Genomic DNA, 15306 nt, shown 5'->3' on the forward strand with positions numbered 1-15306 from the left:
TCAGAGTGCTGTACCAAAGCTTGAGCCTTCTGCTGTTCTATGATCCTCCTATATTCTCTCAGAAAGGGACCATAATCCTTCCTCTTATCCTAATCAGAAACCTCAAGTAAGCCTTGATCCTTTTTTTTTGAGTTGGGTCTTGCTGTACTGCCAGTGCTGATCTAGAACTCCTGGGCTCAAGCGATCCTCCTGAGTAGACAGGATTAGAGGCACATGCCATTATCCCTGGCTTCCTTCCCATTATTTTCACATCAAATCCATTCAGTCCTTTAACTTTTAATAATTTTGCAGATCTATATACTTCTTTCCCTTCCCATTACTAATGTTTCAATATAGAACAGGACTCCATCATTTCTTACTTGGATTCTTGCAGCATACACGCGTATAGTTTTCTTTCTCCCAGTCTTGCTACCTTCTAATTACCTCTAGCTCAGAGGGCCTGTTCCAAAGTTTAGATACCGTCATGTCCCAACCTCTAAAATGAATTAACACAAGTTTATATGACTTCTTAGACTTTGTTTACCTCTCCAACTTCGTCTTCTGTCACTCTTTTCACTAGCATTATTTGCTTAAGCCTTACCAAGTCCTTCTTTGTTCCCCTAAAGCATTGTTTTGTTTGTGCACTTGGAAACACTCTTTTACCTCTTTGCTTGTTAACTCTTACTTAGTCTTGAAATCTCAGATGACACTTCTATGAAACCTTTCCTGCTCTGAAGACCAGGTTAGTGCCTTGATTACATGTTCCCAAAGGAAAGTGAACCTCTTTCACCACACTACTTTTCATACCTTAGCGTTATTGCTTGTCTCTCTCTCTCATACCATGAGGTTTGAGGTTTGGGCCATGTCCATTCCAATTCTGTGACACCTCCCCCGCCCCCACACATCCCCCTCTACTATGCATAGAAATAGTGAAAAAGTTATGGTTCATGAGTGGAAAGCTTCACTTAAATAAAAATCCAATACTTCTCAATAATAATGAGGACCTGTAAGTCTGAAACAAATTAGTTGTGCTTTTCTGATATACATTTATAGCAGGCATAACATCTCTCCATTTAATGGGAAATGAAGTATGACCTTGTGGATAAAAATGCACCATAGGATATTTGTAAGAATTAAATGAGTTAGTATACATGAAGCACTGATCATTCTGTCTGACATGTAAAAACAGCTCAGCAATATTCCTTTCTTAAAAGTATTTTTCAAATTATAATCTAAAAAATTTAAAATTCTATTTTGTTTCTTCCACTAGGAAACATAATCATAAAGTACAGGGACCATGCTTTTTGTCATCTGTGAGTTCTGCAACCCAACATAAATTAAATATATGAATTTTAAAAAGATATTAATGATGTAATATTAGTAATGGAAGCAGCCACAGGAAAAAAAAACTAGGAGGAAAAATTATTCCTTCTTTAACACAGGCAACTATGCAGCACCAAAATACTCCTCTGAGTCTGATAACAACTAAAGGACAGAGAAAAGGTAAAAAGCACTGGGTAAGGGTTTAGAGTGCATCATAATATACATATTATTTATGGGTTTAAGTACTTAGCTAAGATAGAACCTATCCCATTGATGGGTAATTCCTTTTTGATCTAATTTAACTTAGTAACTAATTACTTTCTGACTTTCTTGTGGCAACTACTTTGCCATGTGTTAAGGTCATGTCAAATATAAAAATTCATATATCTGATTTGCAAAAAGCAGTTTAAATAAGAATGGTAGCTCTTCCCATTTGACATGTACTAAATAGCTAAAAGATGCATTTCAAAATACAGTATGCATACTAACCTATTGGGTTTATCAAAATGAACTGTGGTTTTACTTGATGGAGAAGAAGGTGGCAGTCCTTCTCTTTCTCTCCTGGGGAATGAATTTGGGGAATTCTCTTTAGGAATAGTGGAATCGACTTCATCTGGTATTGAAAGATGGATGTCTGTGTTTTTTTCTGTGTCTGAACTATTTACAACTGGATGCTGGCCACCGTCCTCGGAGTCTTTGTGGGGCAACTGATCCAACGAAGGCTGAACAGAGTCACAAACTGCTGGGATGGCAAAGTGTTCATTTTTGAGGAAGTCCATTTCACTGCAGAAAGAAAGACAAATTAACAGAAATCACCAGAGGACAACTGCAAAAACTAGCATAAGTCTCATGATGAGTTCAATGTTTTAAAAGTATATTTAAATGTATTAGGAGCAAATGGTTGGCAAGTGATAAATTTTTTTACGCAATATTTACTGTTGCTTCATATATCTAAAAATGTAGTTATACACTCAACAATGAAGCATAAAAATGGCCTTAAAAACCCCACTTTTGATAAGCAATTAAATTTTTTTTATTCATTTGCAAAATGGGGATAACTCCCTGAAACTCACAGGATTATCATAGGAACTAAATGGAATAATGAATGGGAAATATATACAACACTAATATAGAAGAAATCAAAACATCTTATTTCTTAGTTCCAAGACACATCGATTGTAAGATCACCATATTGATTTCGTAACTTGTTTTGGGAAAAAAGACAGACTACTACTATTTTAAATATATTAAGCAACGACAAAACTTCCTTTCAGAGGTGTTAAAGTGTGAAGCAGTTATGCCTTACAACTGGAATGTTGTTTCATATATGTGTATAACTTGCCAATATCTTTAAACACATTAAGGGGATTTTTAGGAATAATGATCAAGTACTAACCTTTTAAGTCTTCTGATTTGCTCCATCAATGACCATTTCTCACTATTTAATAAACTAATTTTATCTTCTAATTTCTGTACTAATATGGAGTTCTAAAATCAAAACAGGAGAAAAACAGAAACTCAAGATCTCACTGTATGCTTTTACATAGTTTAAATACTTTTTGTGGACTTGACTAATTGGCTGATATCTCTCACCTCTGCAGGCTGGGGAGTTTCCAGAGTTGGAGGAAGGTTGCCTATAATTGGTGTAAGGGCCTCTAACTCATCTTCTTCTACTCCACTGGCCACATCTACAAGATCTTTTCCAGTCACTTGATGATTTCCAAAATCTCGGTAGAGTTGTAGTAAGTCTGGAGGTTTTGGAATATTTAATCCTACATCATCCCATAATTCAAAATCCTAAAAGATACAAAATAATAATATAAAAAATCTGATGAAATTTTACCTTGGATTTTGAAATTCATATTATTATTGCTGATACCTTTTTTTTTTTTTAGATAGGGTCTTACTGTGTCATGCAGGCTGGAGTACAGTGGCACAATCATAGATATCTCATTGCAACCTCGAACTCCTGGGCTTAAGTGAGCCTCCCACCTCAGCCTCCCAAGTAGCTGGAACTACAAGCACCCACCATCATGCCCAGTCAATTAAAAATTTTTTTTTGTAGAGATGGGGTCTACTTTGTTGCCCAGGATGGTCTCAAACACCTGGCTTTAAGCAGTCCTCCTACTTTGGCCTCCCATAGTGTTGAGATTACAGGTGTGAGCCACCACAGCCAGCCTCCGTGAATATCCTGAAAACCCAACATAATCATAATTTTGTTGTAATATCAAAGTGTATGTTCCAAATGAGTAAATACCAGTCTTAAACTTACCTTACATCTTCCACTATCTAATATTATTCTTTTAAGTTTCCTGACATTCTAGATAAATAGGTTTACTTGTCTTAGATATCAAAATGTTACACAATTTTTTATTGTATCTCTTAAAAATGTAAACTCTTTTAACTTTGTTTTATATTAACTCAAAGCCCATAAAACATGCTCAATTATTTGCATGAAGTCATAAAACATGTCTAGATTAAGGAAGTCTTAGTACATAAATTGTTCCTATTATTTATAGGTTACAAGTAAACCCATTGATATCATTAATTTTGTTCTTCCTGTATTACTCCAATGTAATGCATATTAGTGTAATCTCTAGTGGGTAAGGAAACAATTTAATCTACATGTCTTTTTGCTGCAAATGTTTAAATATAAATCATCTTATTAAAAATGCTTCTGGCAATTTTCAGAATCCAAATAGCTACTCTTCAATTTGTTGTATATTCAAACATATTTAACAGTTTTATTAACTCTAAGTTTCACTAAAAGTACTAAAAAGCATAGATTCTTAAGCATTGTACAGTTGATCTTAGCCAAAAGGCCGAGAAGCAATCTCTTAAGCATTCTATAGGCAAAGATTTTTAGAAAAGCTTTATGAAGTTGCTGAGTAATCAATTGCATGTAGATACATTGTCTCACCATTCTCTCTTCCTCTAATGTATCTGAATTTAGTACTAATTTAACATATTAGAACTTATGAGAACCTCTATGAAAAACTATGGCATATTAATTTGAACATTCTAAATGTGATATTCTTAATCCTTTGATGGCTTATTTGAATAATGAGATATCTACTACTGAAGACTAAATCTAGGGCAGATACAAGTACTATAAGTGGGGGCTTTAGAGAAAACCAGATGTAAGTACGAAATTTGTATTTATCTCCACTATTATTGTTACAAGTTAATTTGAGGGAGACTTAAACTGGTCATCTGTAAAATGGGTATAATATTTATTACCTCTTAGGGTTTTTGTAAGGCTAAATTAAATGTATACAAAGGCCTTAACAGTGCTTGTCAAGGCCTTTATATACATTTAATTTATCCTTAAATTAGATGAATATTACACATAATTCAAATGTCCATTTACCTATCATTCATCCAAAATTTAAGACATATTTACCTTGTGCTTAGAACTAGAAATAATTTCTAGTTGCTCCATATCCTTTCCAAAGCTTCATACAGTCTTAGCTAAACATTCTAATTAAGGTGTTGTGGTATCTCAGTGTGACTGAATTTGCATTTCTCTAATGAATACTGATTTTTATTGAGAATTTTTATTATGTGCTTATTTTTCATCGGTGTAACTTCCTTGGTGAAGCACCTGTTTAAAACTTTTGTCCGTTAAAAAAAAAAATTGGTTATCTATTAAGTTTAGAGAGTTCTTTATATATTCTGGATATAAATCCTTTAAGAGATATGTTACTTGCAATATTTTACCCTCTCGGTCTTCTCATTCACTTAAAAGTGGTTTCCAAAGAGCAGAAGTTATTAATTTTGATGAAAGCAAATCTGATAGAGAACACCATGCCTTTTGTGTCATATCTAATAAATCTTTTGCCTATCTTCCAGGCCTGCAATGATTATTTTTTCCTGTTTTCCTCTAGAAGCCTTATAGCTTTTTAGGATGTATATTTAAGTATTATGTTCCATTTTGAGTTACCTTTTGTATATGGTATGTTTTGATGTTCAGTTTTTTTTGGCAAATGGTTCCATTAACATTTGTAAAAAAGACTACCCTTTCTGCAAGGAAGCTGCTTTGCTTTTTGTCAGAATTCAATAGATCACTTATGTGTAAATCTATCTCTGGCCTCTATTTCGTTTCATTAATTTATTTGTCTATATACCAACGTGACACTGTCTTTACTATAACATCTTTTAAGACTTGAAGCCGGTAGTTTAGGTCCTCCAACTTTGTTCTTCTTTATTAAAGTTGTTTGGCCATTTCATTTTTCATATGAATTTTAGAAAAAATTTGTTACTTTCCAAAAAATGCTAGTGAGAAGTGAGATTTAGATTTCATTGAAAATACAAATCAAAATTGTTACCTTGACAATATTGGGTTTTCTGGTTCATAAGCACAGTATCTCTTAATTTATTTAAGTGTTCTTTAATTTATCTCAGCATGTTTAATAGTTTTCAGTGTAGAAGCTGTCAGATTTATCCCTAAGTTATTTCCTATTTTTTAATACTACTGAACATGATATTTAAAAAATTCAATGTCTAATTGATTGGTTGTTGCTAACATATGGAAATACAATAGTTTTTTTTATACTTACTTTGTATCCTAGAACCTTGCTAACATCACTTAGTTTTCATCTCTCTTTTTTTTTTAAGACGAAGTCTCGCTCTGTCACCAGGCTGGAGTGTGGTGGCATGATCTCGGTTCACTGCAACCTCCACCTACTGGGTTCAAGTAATTCTCCTGTCTCAGCCTCCTGAGCAGCTAACACTACAGGTGTGCACCACCACGCCCAGCTAATTTTTGTATTTTTAGTAGAGATGGGGTTTCACCATGTTGGCCAATCTTCTGACCTCATGATCTGCCTGCCTGCCTTGCTCTCCCAAAGTGCTGGGATTACAGGTGTGAGCCACCGTGCTCAGCCAGTTTTTGTATCTTTTTTTGGAAAGTCCATAGGATTTTCTATACACATGATCATGCCATTGGTGAATAAGGACTGCTATTTTTCCTTTCCAAAATGTGTTCTTGAATTACTTTTTCTTGCCTTATTCACTAGCTAGAAACTTTGGTATGATGCTGAACAGAAGTAGTGAGAGTAAATGTTCTTGTTTTCATCTTCATCTTTCATCATTAAGAATGATGTTAGTGACAGGTTTTCTATAAAGTCCTCTATCAGTTGGGGAAACGTCCCTTTATTTCTAACTTCTTTAAAGTTTTAAAAGAGAACGGATGTTGGATTCAGTCAAATGCCTTTTCTGTATCTTCTCAGATAATTATATTATTTTCTTCTTAATATGCTGAATTACAATGACTGATTTTTGGATATGAAATCAACCTTATATATTCCCGGGATAAACCCCATTTGGTCATAATGAATTGTTATTTTAACATGTTGTTTAATTTGATTTACTAAAATATGACTTATAATTTCTACATCTATATTCATAAAGGAAATGAGCCTATAATTTTCTTTGTTTGCAGTGTCTTTGTCTGATATTGAGATCAGAATTATGTTGGTTTCATTGAATGAGTTAGGAAGTATTCTCTTCTCTTTAGTAAGAGTTTGTATTACTTCTTCCTTAAATGTTTGGTCAAATTCTCAAGTGAAGCCATCCAGACCTGGAGTTTTCTTTGTAGGAGGGTTTATTATTATTGTTGTTATTATTATTGTTTTATTATACTTTAAGGTCTAGGATCAGAATGTGCAGGTTTGTTACATAGATATACATGTGCCATGGTGGTTTGTTGTACCCAGCAACCCATCATCTACATTAGGTATTTCTCTGAATGCTATCCCTCTGCAGCCCCCGACCCCTCAATAGGCCCCGGTGGGTGATGTTCCCCTCCCTGTGTCCATGTGTTCTCACTGTTCACCTCCCACTTATAAGAAAGAACATGTGGTGTTTGGTTTTCTGTTCCTGTGTTAGTTTGCTGAAGATGATGGTTTCCAGCTTCATTCACGTCCCTGAAAAGGACATGATATCATCTTTTTTTATGGCTGGATGGTATTCCATGATGTATATGTGCCACATTTTCTTTTCTTTTTTTTTTTTTGAGACGGAGTTTTGCTCTTGTTACCCAGGCTGGAGTGCAATGGCGCGATCTCGGCTCACTGCAACCTCTGCCTCCTGGGTTCAGGCAATTCTCCTGCCTCAGCCTCCTGAGTGGCTGGGACTACAGGCACGTGCCACCATGCCCAGCTAATTTTTTGTATTTTTAGTAGAGACGGGGTTTCACCATGTTGACCAGGATGGTCTCGATCTCTTGACCTCGTGATCCACCTGCCTCAGCCTCCCAAAGTGCTGGGATTACAGGCTTGAGCCACCGCGCCCGGCCTGCCACATTTTCTTTATCCAGTCTATCACTGATGGGTATTTGGGTGGTTTCTTTATCCAGTCTATCATTGATAGGCATATGGGTTGGTTCCAAAAAGTGGAAGAAGTATATGAACAGACACATTTCAGAAGAAGACATATATGCAGCCAACAAACATGAAAAATGCTCTAAAAACCCTAGAAGAAAACCTAGGCAAAACCATTCAGGACATAGGCATAGGCAAGGACTTCATGACTAAAACAACAAAAGCATTGGCAACAAAAGCTGAAATAGACAAAGGGATCTAAACTCCAGAGCTTCTGTACAGCAAAAGAAACAATCATTAGAGTGAACCAGCAACCAACAGAATGCGGAAAAGATTTTTGCAATCTACCCATCTGACAAAGGGCTAATATACAGAATCTACAAAGAACTAAAACAGATTTACAAGAAAACAAACAAACCTATTCAAAAGTGGGTGAAGGATATGAACAGACACTTTGCAAAAGAAGACATATATGTGGCTGACAAACATATGAAAAAATGTCATCATCACTGGTTATTAGAGAAATGCAAATCAAAAACCACATTGAGATCCTATCTCATGCCAGTTAGAATGGCGATCATAAGAAATCTGGAGACAACAGATGCTGGAGAGGATGTGGAGAAATAGGAACACTTTTACGCTGTTGGTGGGAGTGTAAATTATTTCAACCATTGTAGAAATGTGGCAATTCCTCAAGGACCTAGAAATAGAAATTCCATTTGACCCAGCAATCCCATTACTGGCTATAAATCCAAAGGATTATAAATCATTCTATTATAAAGACACATGCACAGGTATGTTCGTTGTGGCACTGTTTACTATAGCAAAGACCTGGAACCAATCCAAATGCCCATTGACTGGACAAGGAAAATGTGGTACATATACACCATGGAATGCTATGCAGCCATAAAAATTGATAAGTTTGTGTACTTTGTAGGAACATGGATGAATCTGGAAACCATCATTCTCAGCAAACTGACACAGGAACAGGAAATCAAACACCGCATGTTCTCACTCATGGGTGGATGTTGAGCAGTGAGAACACATGGACACAGGGAAGGAAGCATCACACACTGGAGTCTGCTGGTGCAGAATAGGGAAAGGACAGCACGGGGTAGGGAGGTTGGGGAGGGATAACATGGGGAGAAATGCCAGATGTTGGTGACGGGGATGGAGGCAGCAAACCACATTGCCATGTATGCACCTATGCAACAATCCTGCATGTTCGTCACAAGTACCCCAGAACCTAAAGTGCAATTAAAAATATATATATACGTATTATGTATATTTATATATGTATATATATAAATATATATACATATATGTGTATATATATTTATCTACATATATAGATAAATATATATGTGTGTAGATATATATATATATATCTACATATATATGAAAAAAGCTCATCATCACTGGTCATTAGAGAAACGCAAATCAAAACCGCAATGAGATACCATCTCATGCCAGTTAGAATAGTGATAATTAAAATGTCAGAAAGGATGTGGAGAAATAGGAACACTTTTACACTGTTGGTGGGAACGTAAATTAGTTTAACCACGGTGGAAGACAATGTGGTGATTCTTCAAGGATCTAGAACCAGAAATACCATTTGATCCAGCAATCCCATTACTGGGTATATACCCAAAGAATTAGAAATCATTCTACTATAAAGACACATGTACAGGTATGTGTATTGCAGCACTGTTCACTGTAGGAGAATTTTTAACTATAAATTCAATTTCTTTAATAAACATAAAGCCCTTCAAATAATCTATTTCTTTTTGAGTGTTCTTTGGCAGTTGTCTTCTTTTAAGAAAAGTTGTTCATAACATTCTTTTATTATTCCTTTAATATAAGTAAAATATACATTAATGTAACCCTGTTCATTGTTGTGGTAATTTGTATCTTCTCTCTTTTTCTTAATCAGTTAGGCTAGAAGTTTATAAATTTTATTGATCTTCTCAGAGGACTAATTTTTTGTTTCACTAATTTTTCTCTACTGTTTTCTGCTGCATGTATCATTGACTTGTGCTATCATCTTTATTATTTTATTTCTTCTACTTACTTTGAATTCCACTTGGTTTTCTTTTTTTAGTTTCTTAAGACAGAATCTGATTTCAGTGATTTGAAATCTTTTCTTTTCTAGTATAGACATTTAGTGCTATGAATTCACCTCTAAGTGCTATTTTAGTTATATCCCACAAATTTTGATATGTTTTGTTTTCATTTTCACTCAATTCAAAACAATAATTTCCCTTTTAATTTCTTTTTTAACTCGTTTTATTTGGAAATAACTTTGTTACTATTTGCTAATTTTACCATGTTGAGACTTTTTTTAATAATCCATAATGTGGTCCACCTTTGTAAGTGACCCATCTGAATTTAAAAAGAGTATGTATTCACTGCTGAAGGATGAAGTATTTTATAAATTTTAATTACAACCAATGGTTGATAACGTTGCACAAGTCTTCCATATCTGAAATGATTTTCTGTTGACTCGTACTATTAAGTTTTGAGAGAGCATTGTTGAGATCTCTAAATTGATTTTTATTGGAGAAGGACTAATCATTTACATTTACAGAGAATATTGATAGAGCTGGGTTTTAATCTACCATTTTATTATCTGTTTTCTATGTATTCCATCTATTTTTTGCTCCTCTTTTATTCTTTTTCTGTAATCTTTTTGACTGCTCAATGTTTCTCACTTATTTAAAATCTTTCCGATTCACTGTTTAGTTGATCATTTAAAAAACACAATTAACCTAAACTATAACCATAGTATATCATTGCATAATAATTATGTTAGTTATATATCAGTTTAATGTCTCTTACATAGCACATGTACAGTGAAACTACCATTTAATAAAAAATAACTAGATATCTGCTGCATTTAATTTTGCCAAATATATCCTAATAACTGAGGGGGTAACTGAACTATCTTCCTCAGAAAATTTCTATTTTTGCTAAGGGATCTACAAGAGATTTTATGAACCAACGGAATAATCTTGATTTAAAATGATGGCCTTCAGATTCCTACATAATGAATCCACTGGCATTTACTTTTTTAAGGTATAAGATTTAAACCAATTCATTAGCACTAAGAAATCAAAGTATTTCACAGTTGAGAAATGACACTAAAATAAGATATCTTTTTTTGCTTAAAAGATTTCATCAGGAAAATAATAAAGTTCTAAAATTGGCCCCTATTTAGAGAGATACAGTTTATTTTCTCACTCGCATTTAAAATATACTCTCTTAATTACTGTCAACCATTTATGCAACATCTTAAGTGTCAAAGTGCAATTGAAAAGGTTTATAGTTAAACTGGATTTATAAGTATACAATAACCTGTAATACCAAGTATATGTCTTTAAAAAAGCATACTTTACGAATATATGCAAAGATGAGTGGATTATATAGTCACTAAGGAGTTGTAAAAAGGAGTCTAGAAAGAATGAAAAGTCTTACGTAGACAGCAACAGGGAAAGGAAAAATCTGTAAGCTAATAGAATTAATAGACTAGATAGGCAAGAGACTGATATTTCTGGTAACCAGCCTCGTAGAATTGTACGATATATATAAATTACAAACAAAACAAAACAAAACTATGTAAAAGAGAAAGTGAATTATAAGTGTAAAAGGAAATAAATCACTGTTAAAATAAAAAGTAACTTTAACTTTACCTGATCATCATTTTCATCTGAAAAAGTTATTGATGTAAGCTTGTAGTTATTCTTCAATAAAAATTCATTGACTAAGAAGTTTAGAGCTCTCTTTTCAAGAGGTTTGATTGGCTCCTGGAAGCAAAATAAGAGGCAAAGAGAAAACCATAAGTTTTCCTCCTTCAATATTTATGCTACCATTTTATGTGGAAGATACTTTTAGATCTGTCTTCTGTCACCCACCTGAATTTCAGGACTTGATTTGTAATTTTTTCGTTCCTGTAAAGGAACTTCATGCTCTGGTGGAAAAAAACATAAATACTATTTTACTATTTTACATTCTGAAGTATCTCAGCTACTTCTACATTGTCAAAGTAGAAAAGTCTCAAAAAAGTTTTATGTACACCACCTGCAGCCTTTGTCAGGTTGGCTCGGAGGGCCTGAATGGTCTCCTTGGCTTTCCGTAGTTCAAACTCCAGGACTGGACAGGGATTTGGAATAAACACACACAGGCATCCAACCAAGAAAAGGGAAACAAAAATCAAAAAATAAAAAGCAAGGATGGGTATGAAAAAAAAATACAATTTGTATTGAAAACAGAAAGCATGCAATCTTTATGAAACTTGTGAACGCATGCAGCAGAGTTGATTTGCAAGCAAACTGGTGAATGTTTTCCATAGTTTTAGAATTCAGGGGACTGTCATCAAATGTTCTAGCTGTCTGACAAGGAATAGCTCTATTTAAAAATAAAATCTATGGCCTACTCTCGTTTAGATAAAGAAAAATATTAATAATATGAGTACTTCTGCTTTACTCAGTCTAGGTAAGAAATGTAATGAGATATTTTCAGGTGATATAATTTTAGGGGACAAGGTAAAAATTAGATAAAGCCCAAGCAAATATTCTTAAAAAGAAAATGTTAGTTTTTTTTTTTTTTACACTAAAGTTAACTTAGAATGCATTGTCTAGGATAATCTTACAAATCAATATATAGAAACGTTAGTGAATAGATCCCTTTGTTAGACTGTTGAAGGAATAGGTTTAACAAATGTGATGCCTACAAATTTTTCTACGAACAAGAGTATGTCTTCTAAAAACAAGCATAGATATGTCAAACACATATCAAAAAAAACAAAACAAAACAAAAACAAAAACAAAAAACCCAAACCCCAAGGGTTTTTAGTTTTCATTTAAAGCCACAGGAATAGAAATAGTTTTTCTTTTAATTTCTAATTAAGATAATTCTATAGCAAATGGATGGTTACATTTCTAAAAGAATAGTTCTCTAAGGACACTAGTAAAATTAAGTAGAATTTCAAAGTTTCTGATAGAATTTCAAAGATTCTGATAACTCTTCTAATAGATATGTTCATGTTAACAGGTACTAGTGAAACTCAGAATTTCTCCTATTCTCACATAATCTGATTATAACATAAATATGAATATTTTAATAAGCTCTTTAAAATGTTTCATCATGAGTGAGATTTAACTATGTGTGTCTTCACTAGTGATTTTTCTTAAAATGTGTAATTACTTTGCTGTAGAAAAAGTAAATCTTAGACTTGAGAAAAAAATACATTTCTGAGAAGTAACGCTCTGGGAAAATTAAGTGATCCTTGTCACAAATGGATATTAAGAAATTATAGTAGTTAAATCGTTCTGCATAAAAACAGGAACTTAAGGTTTCATCTTAAAAATGCATTTTTTTCCTAATTGACTGATACACAGAAAAAAGATGCCAAATGAGATGTTATCAGAGACAAGCTATAAAAATATATGGAAAAATTAGGATTCACTCAGTTTGCACATTTTCAATAAAAACAAGATGTAATTGAATCACATCTAGTACACAAAGGCCAATTATTTTGATGCACAGAAATTTAACCGCAGTAACATGGAAGCACCACTAAAAATCAGATAACATTTTATGTTACTATGTATTTTTCGGTAGTCAGCAATGCTGATCTGCAAATAATTCTGTGCAACAAAGTTAAAACATTTTCCTTAAAACTTACACTTTCAGAAACTCTTAAGAGTTGTATTGAAGTAAAGTTGGACACATTCAGTGTGTAAGGCAAGTACAGAAGAGGTTTACACAGCATGTTGACTTTTTAAAAAAATTTCAAAACTCTAGGCAACTGATTTCGATTTAAAAATACCTAACTGTATCTTAAATAAAATAAATATATATATTATGCTTTTGATATCACTTAACATTTTCTAAGACACTACAGAACAATTGCAGATCAGAAATGCCCTACGCCAGAATGATAGAAACATGAAAAAAAAAAGAAAAAGAAAACTGGTTAAAACAGAAACTCAAAACAAAACAAAACAAAACAAAACAAAACTCAAAATGCAATTGGTGAAAGTCAGGTGACCAAGAGTAAAACACTGATGATTAAGGCACAGAAAGCCAGAAAAACCCATGTCAGACGGCAAGAATTTATATTTTTATGCACATCTACATATATATTGCAAAATGTTTGAAGTTAGAAGTTACCAATGCTTTAAAAAGATAGTACTTATCAAAATGAATTCACTCTGCTGCATGTTTCTTAATATACAATATAGACTTTAAAAGACAAAGGCTTATGTTTGAATCTATAGTACATTTCTATAAAGGCATAATATAATCAAATAATTATATGAGAAAATTTCAAAACAAAGGTTAATAGCAGTGCTATATCTACATATATATGAATGTCTCTTCTTCATTAACATTAGATTAAAGCTAAAAATTAATTATCCCATAAAGAGAGACATTGTGCCAAACAACTTTGCAAATATTTTTCAGATATTATAGTTCTTCCTAAAAATGTTTGAGGATAAGTATGTTTTTTAAAAATGCTGGAGGAATGAATAACCAAGCTGCTCACTCTACTAGTCCAACTCTGCTAAATGCAATTTTACTAGAACTAAAGTAATAACCGCAAAGATGTAGATGTATATTAACATCACATACCAAAATAGTTAATACTTAAGTCAGTATAAGCAACTCTAGATTAGTTGAAACAGTTATTTCTCAAGCTGCACTGGATAATACTGTAGTATATTAGAGGTACTTGAGTGCTTAAAGATTATCCTTTCATGACTTATGAGATTAACTCTGTGGAGACACCAAACGTGAAATGTGAAATTTCAAGGTGAAATAAAATATCAGTATTTTGTTGTCCAACTCAATTGATCACTAATATTATCTTGAAATGCTTGCTAGATTTAGTTCATTTTGGCCCACATTCAAAATACTGCTGTATTTTAAAAGATGTATTCCATAACACTGGTCTGAAGCAAGTATTTTTTCATTCCCATTCTAGTTCATCATTGAAGAGTTCCAATTACTAGGTCTGAGTCATCTACTTTGATATGTAAAATTATCTTCTTTCAAGTCAGAATCTTCTGGAATTTTTATCTGACTATAAGGTGATTTGAAACAACACATCCAATCTTTAATACTTACTTTAGTATCCCAGAACAGTTGTAGGAAAAGAAAAAAATTCTCTTTTGAATTTTCACAAGGATATGAGTTAGAATAAAAACCCATCCCTAAAATAATACAAAAGTCCCAAGACAGTACTATCGTCACCTCTACTAGGTTTAGAAAATTCTCCCCGCCAATTATAGACTTGAGAAATTTAGTACTGTTAGGTATGACTTAGCAATAAATAAGAGAAAACACCGGGTGCTGTCGCTCACGCCTGTAATTCCAGTACTTTGGGAGGCAGGCAGATCACGAGGTCAGGGATTCAAGACCAGCCTGACCAACATGGTGAAACCCCATCTCTACTAAAAATACAAAAATTACCTGGGCTTGGTGGCATGTGCCTGTAATCCCAGGTACTAGGGAAGCTGACACAAGAGAATGGCTTGAACCCGGGAGGCAGAGGTTGCAGTGAGTCCAGATTGCACCACTGCACTCCAGCCTGGGCAACAGAGAGAGATTCTGTCTCAAAAAAAAAAAAAAAAAGTGACAGCAAGATGCAATCTCCATAGTTTGTAGATATTTCTTTTTC

General features: G+C 33.5%; 1 protein-coding gene across 9 annotated transcripts in view; it reads right to left on the reverse strand.

The window, feature by feature from the left end:
- The window catches only part of RELCH (RAB11 binding and LisH domain, coiled-coil and HEAT repeat containing), a 120895-nt gene that overhangs the window by 74869 nt on the left and 30720 nt on the right, over nucleotides 1-15306 (reverse strand). For 7 of the 9 annotated variants that reach the window (XM_074383297.1, XM_003926021.4, XM_010336751.3 and 4 more), the window contains exons 3-8: nucleotides 11703-11774; nucleotides 11537-11592; nucleotides 11315-11428; nucleotides 2896-3099; nucleotides 2699-2790; nucleotides 1792-2085 (exon numbers count right to left, since the gene is read on the reverse strand). In XM_074383297.1, the coding sequence (XP_074239398.1) occupies nucleotides 1792-2085; nucleotides 2699-2790; nucleotides 2896-3099; nucleotides 11315-11428; nucleotides 11537-11592; nucleotides 11703-11774 (832 nt within the window). The remainder of the gene's footprint in view (nucleotides 1-1791; nucleotides 2086-2698; nucleotides 2791-2895; nucleotides 3100-11314; nucleotides 11429-11536; nucleotides 11593-11702; nucleotides 11775-15306) is intronic. The other 2 variants (XM_010336752.3, XM_074383294.1) reach the window with 1 other exon arrangement.

Source organism: Saimiri boliviensis, chromosome 13 (assembly GCF_048565385.1).
Source record: "Saimiri boliviensis isolate mSaiBol1 chromosome 13, mSaiBol1.pri, whole genome shotgun sequence".
Taxonomy (NCBI): Eukaryota; Metazoa; Chordata; class Mammalia; order Primates; family Cebidae; genus Saimiri; species Saimiri boliviensis.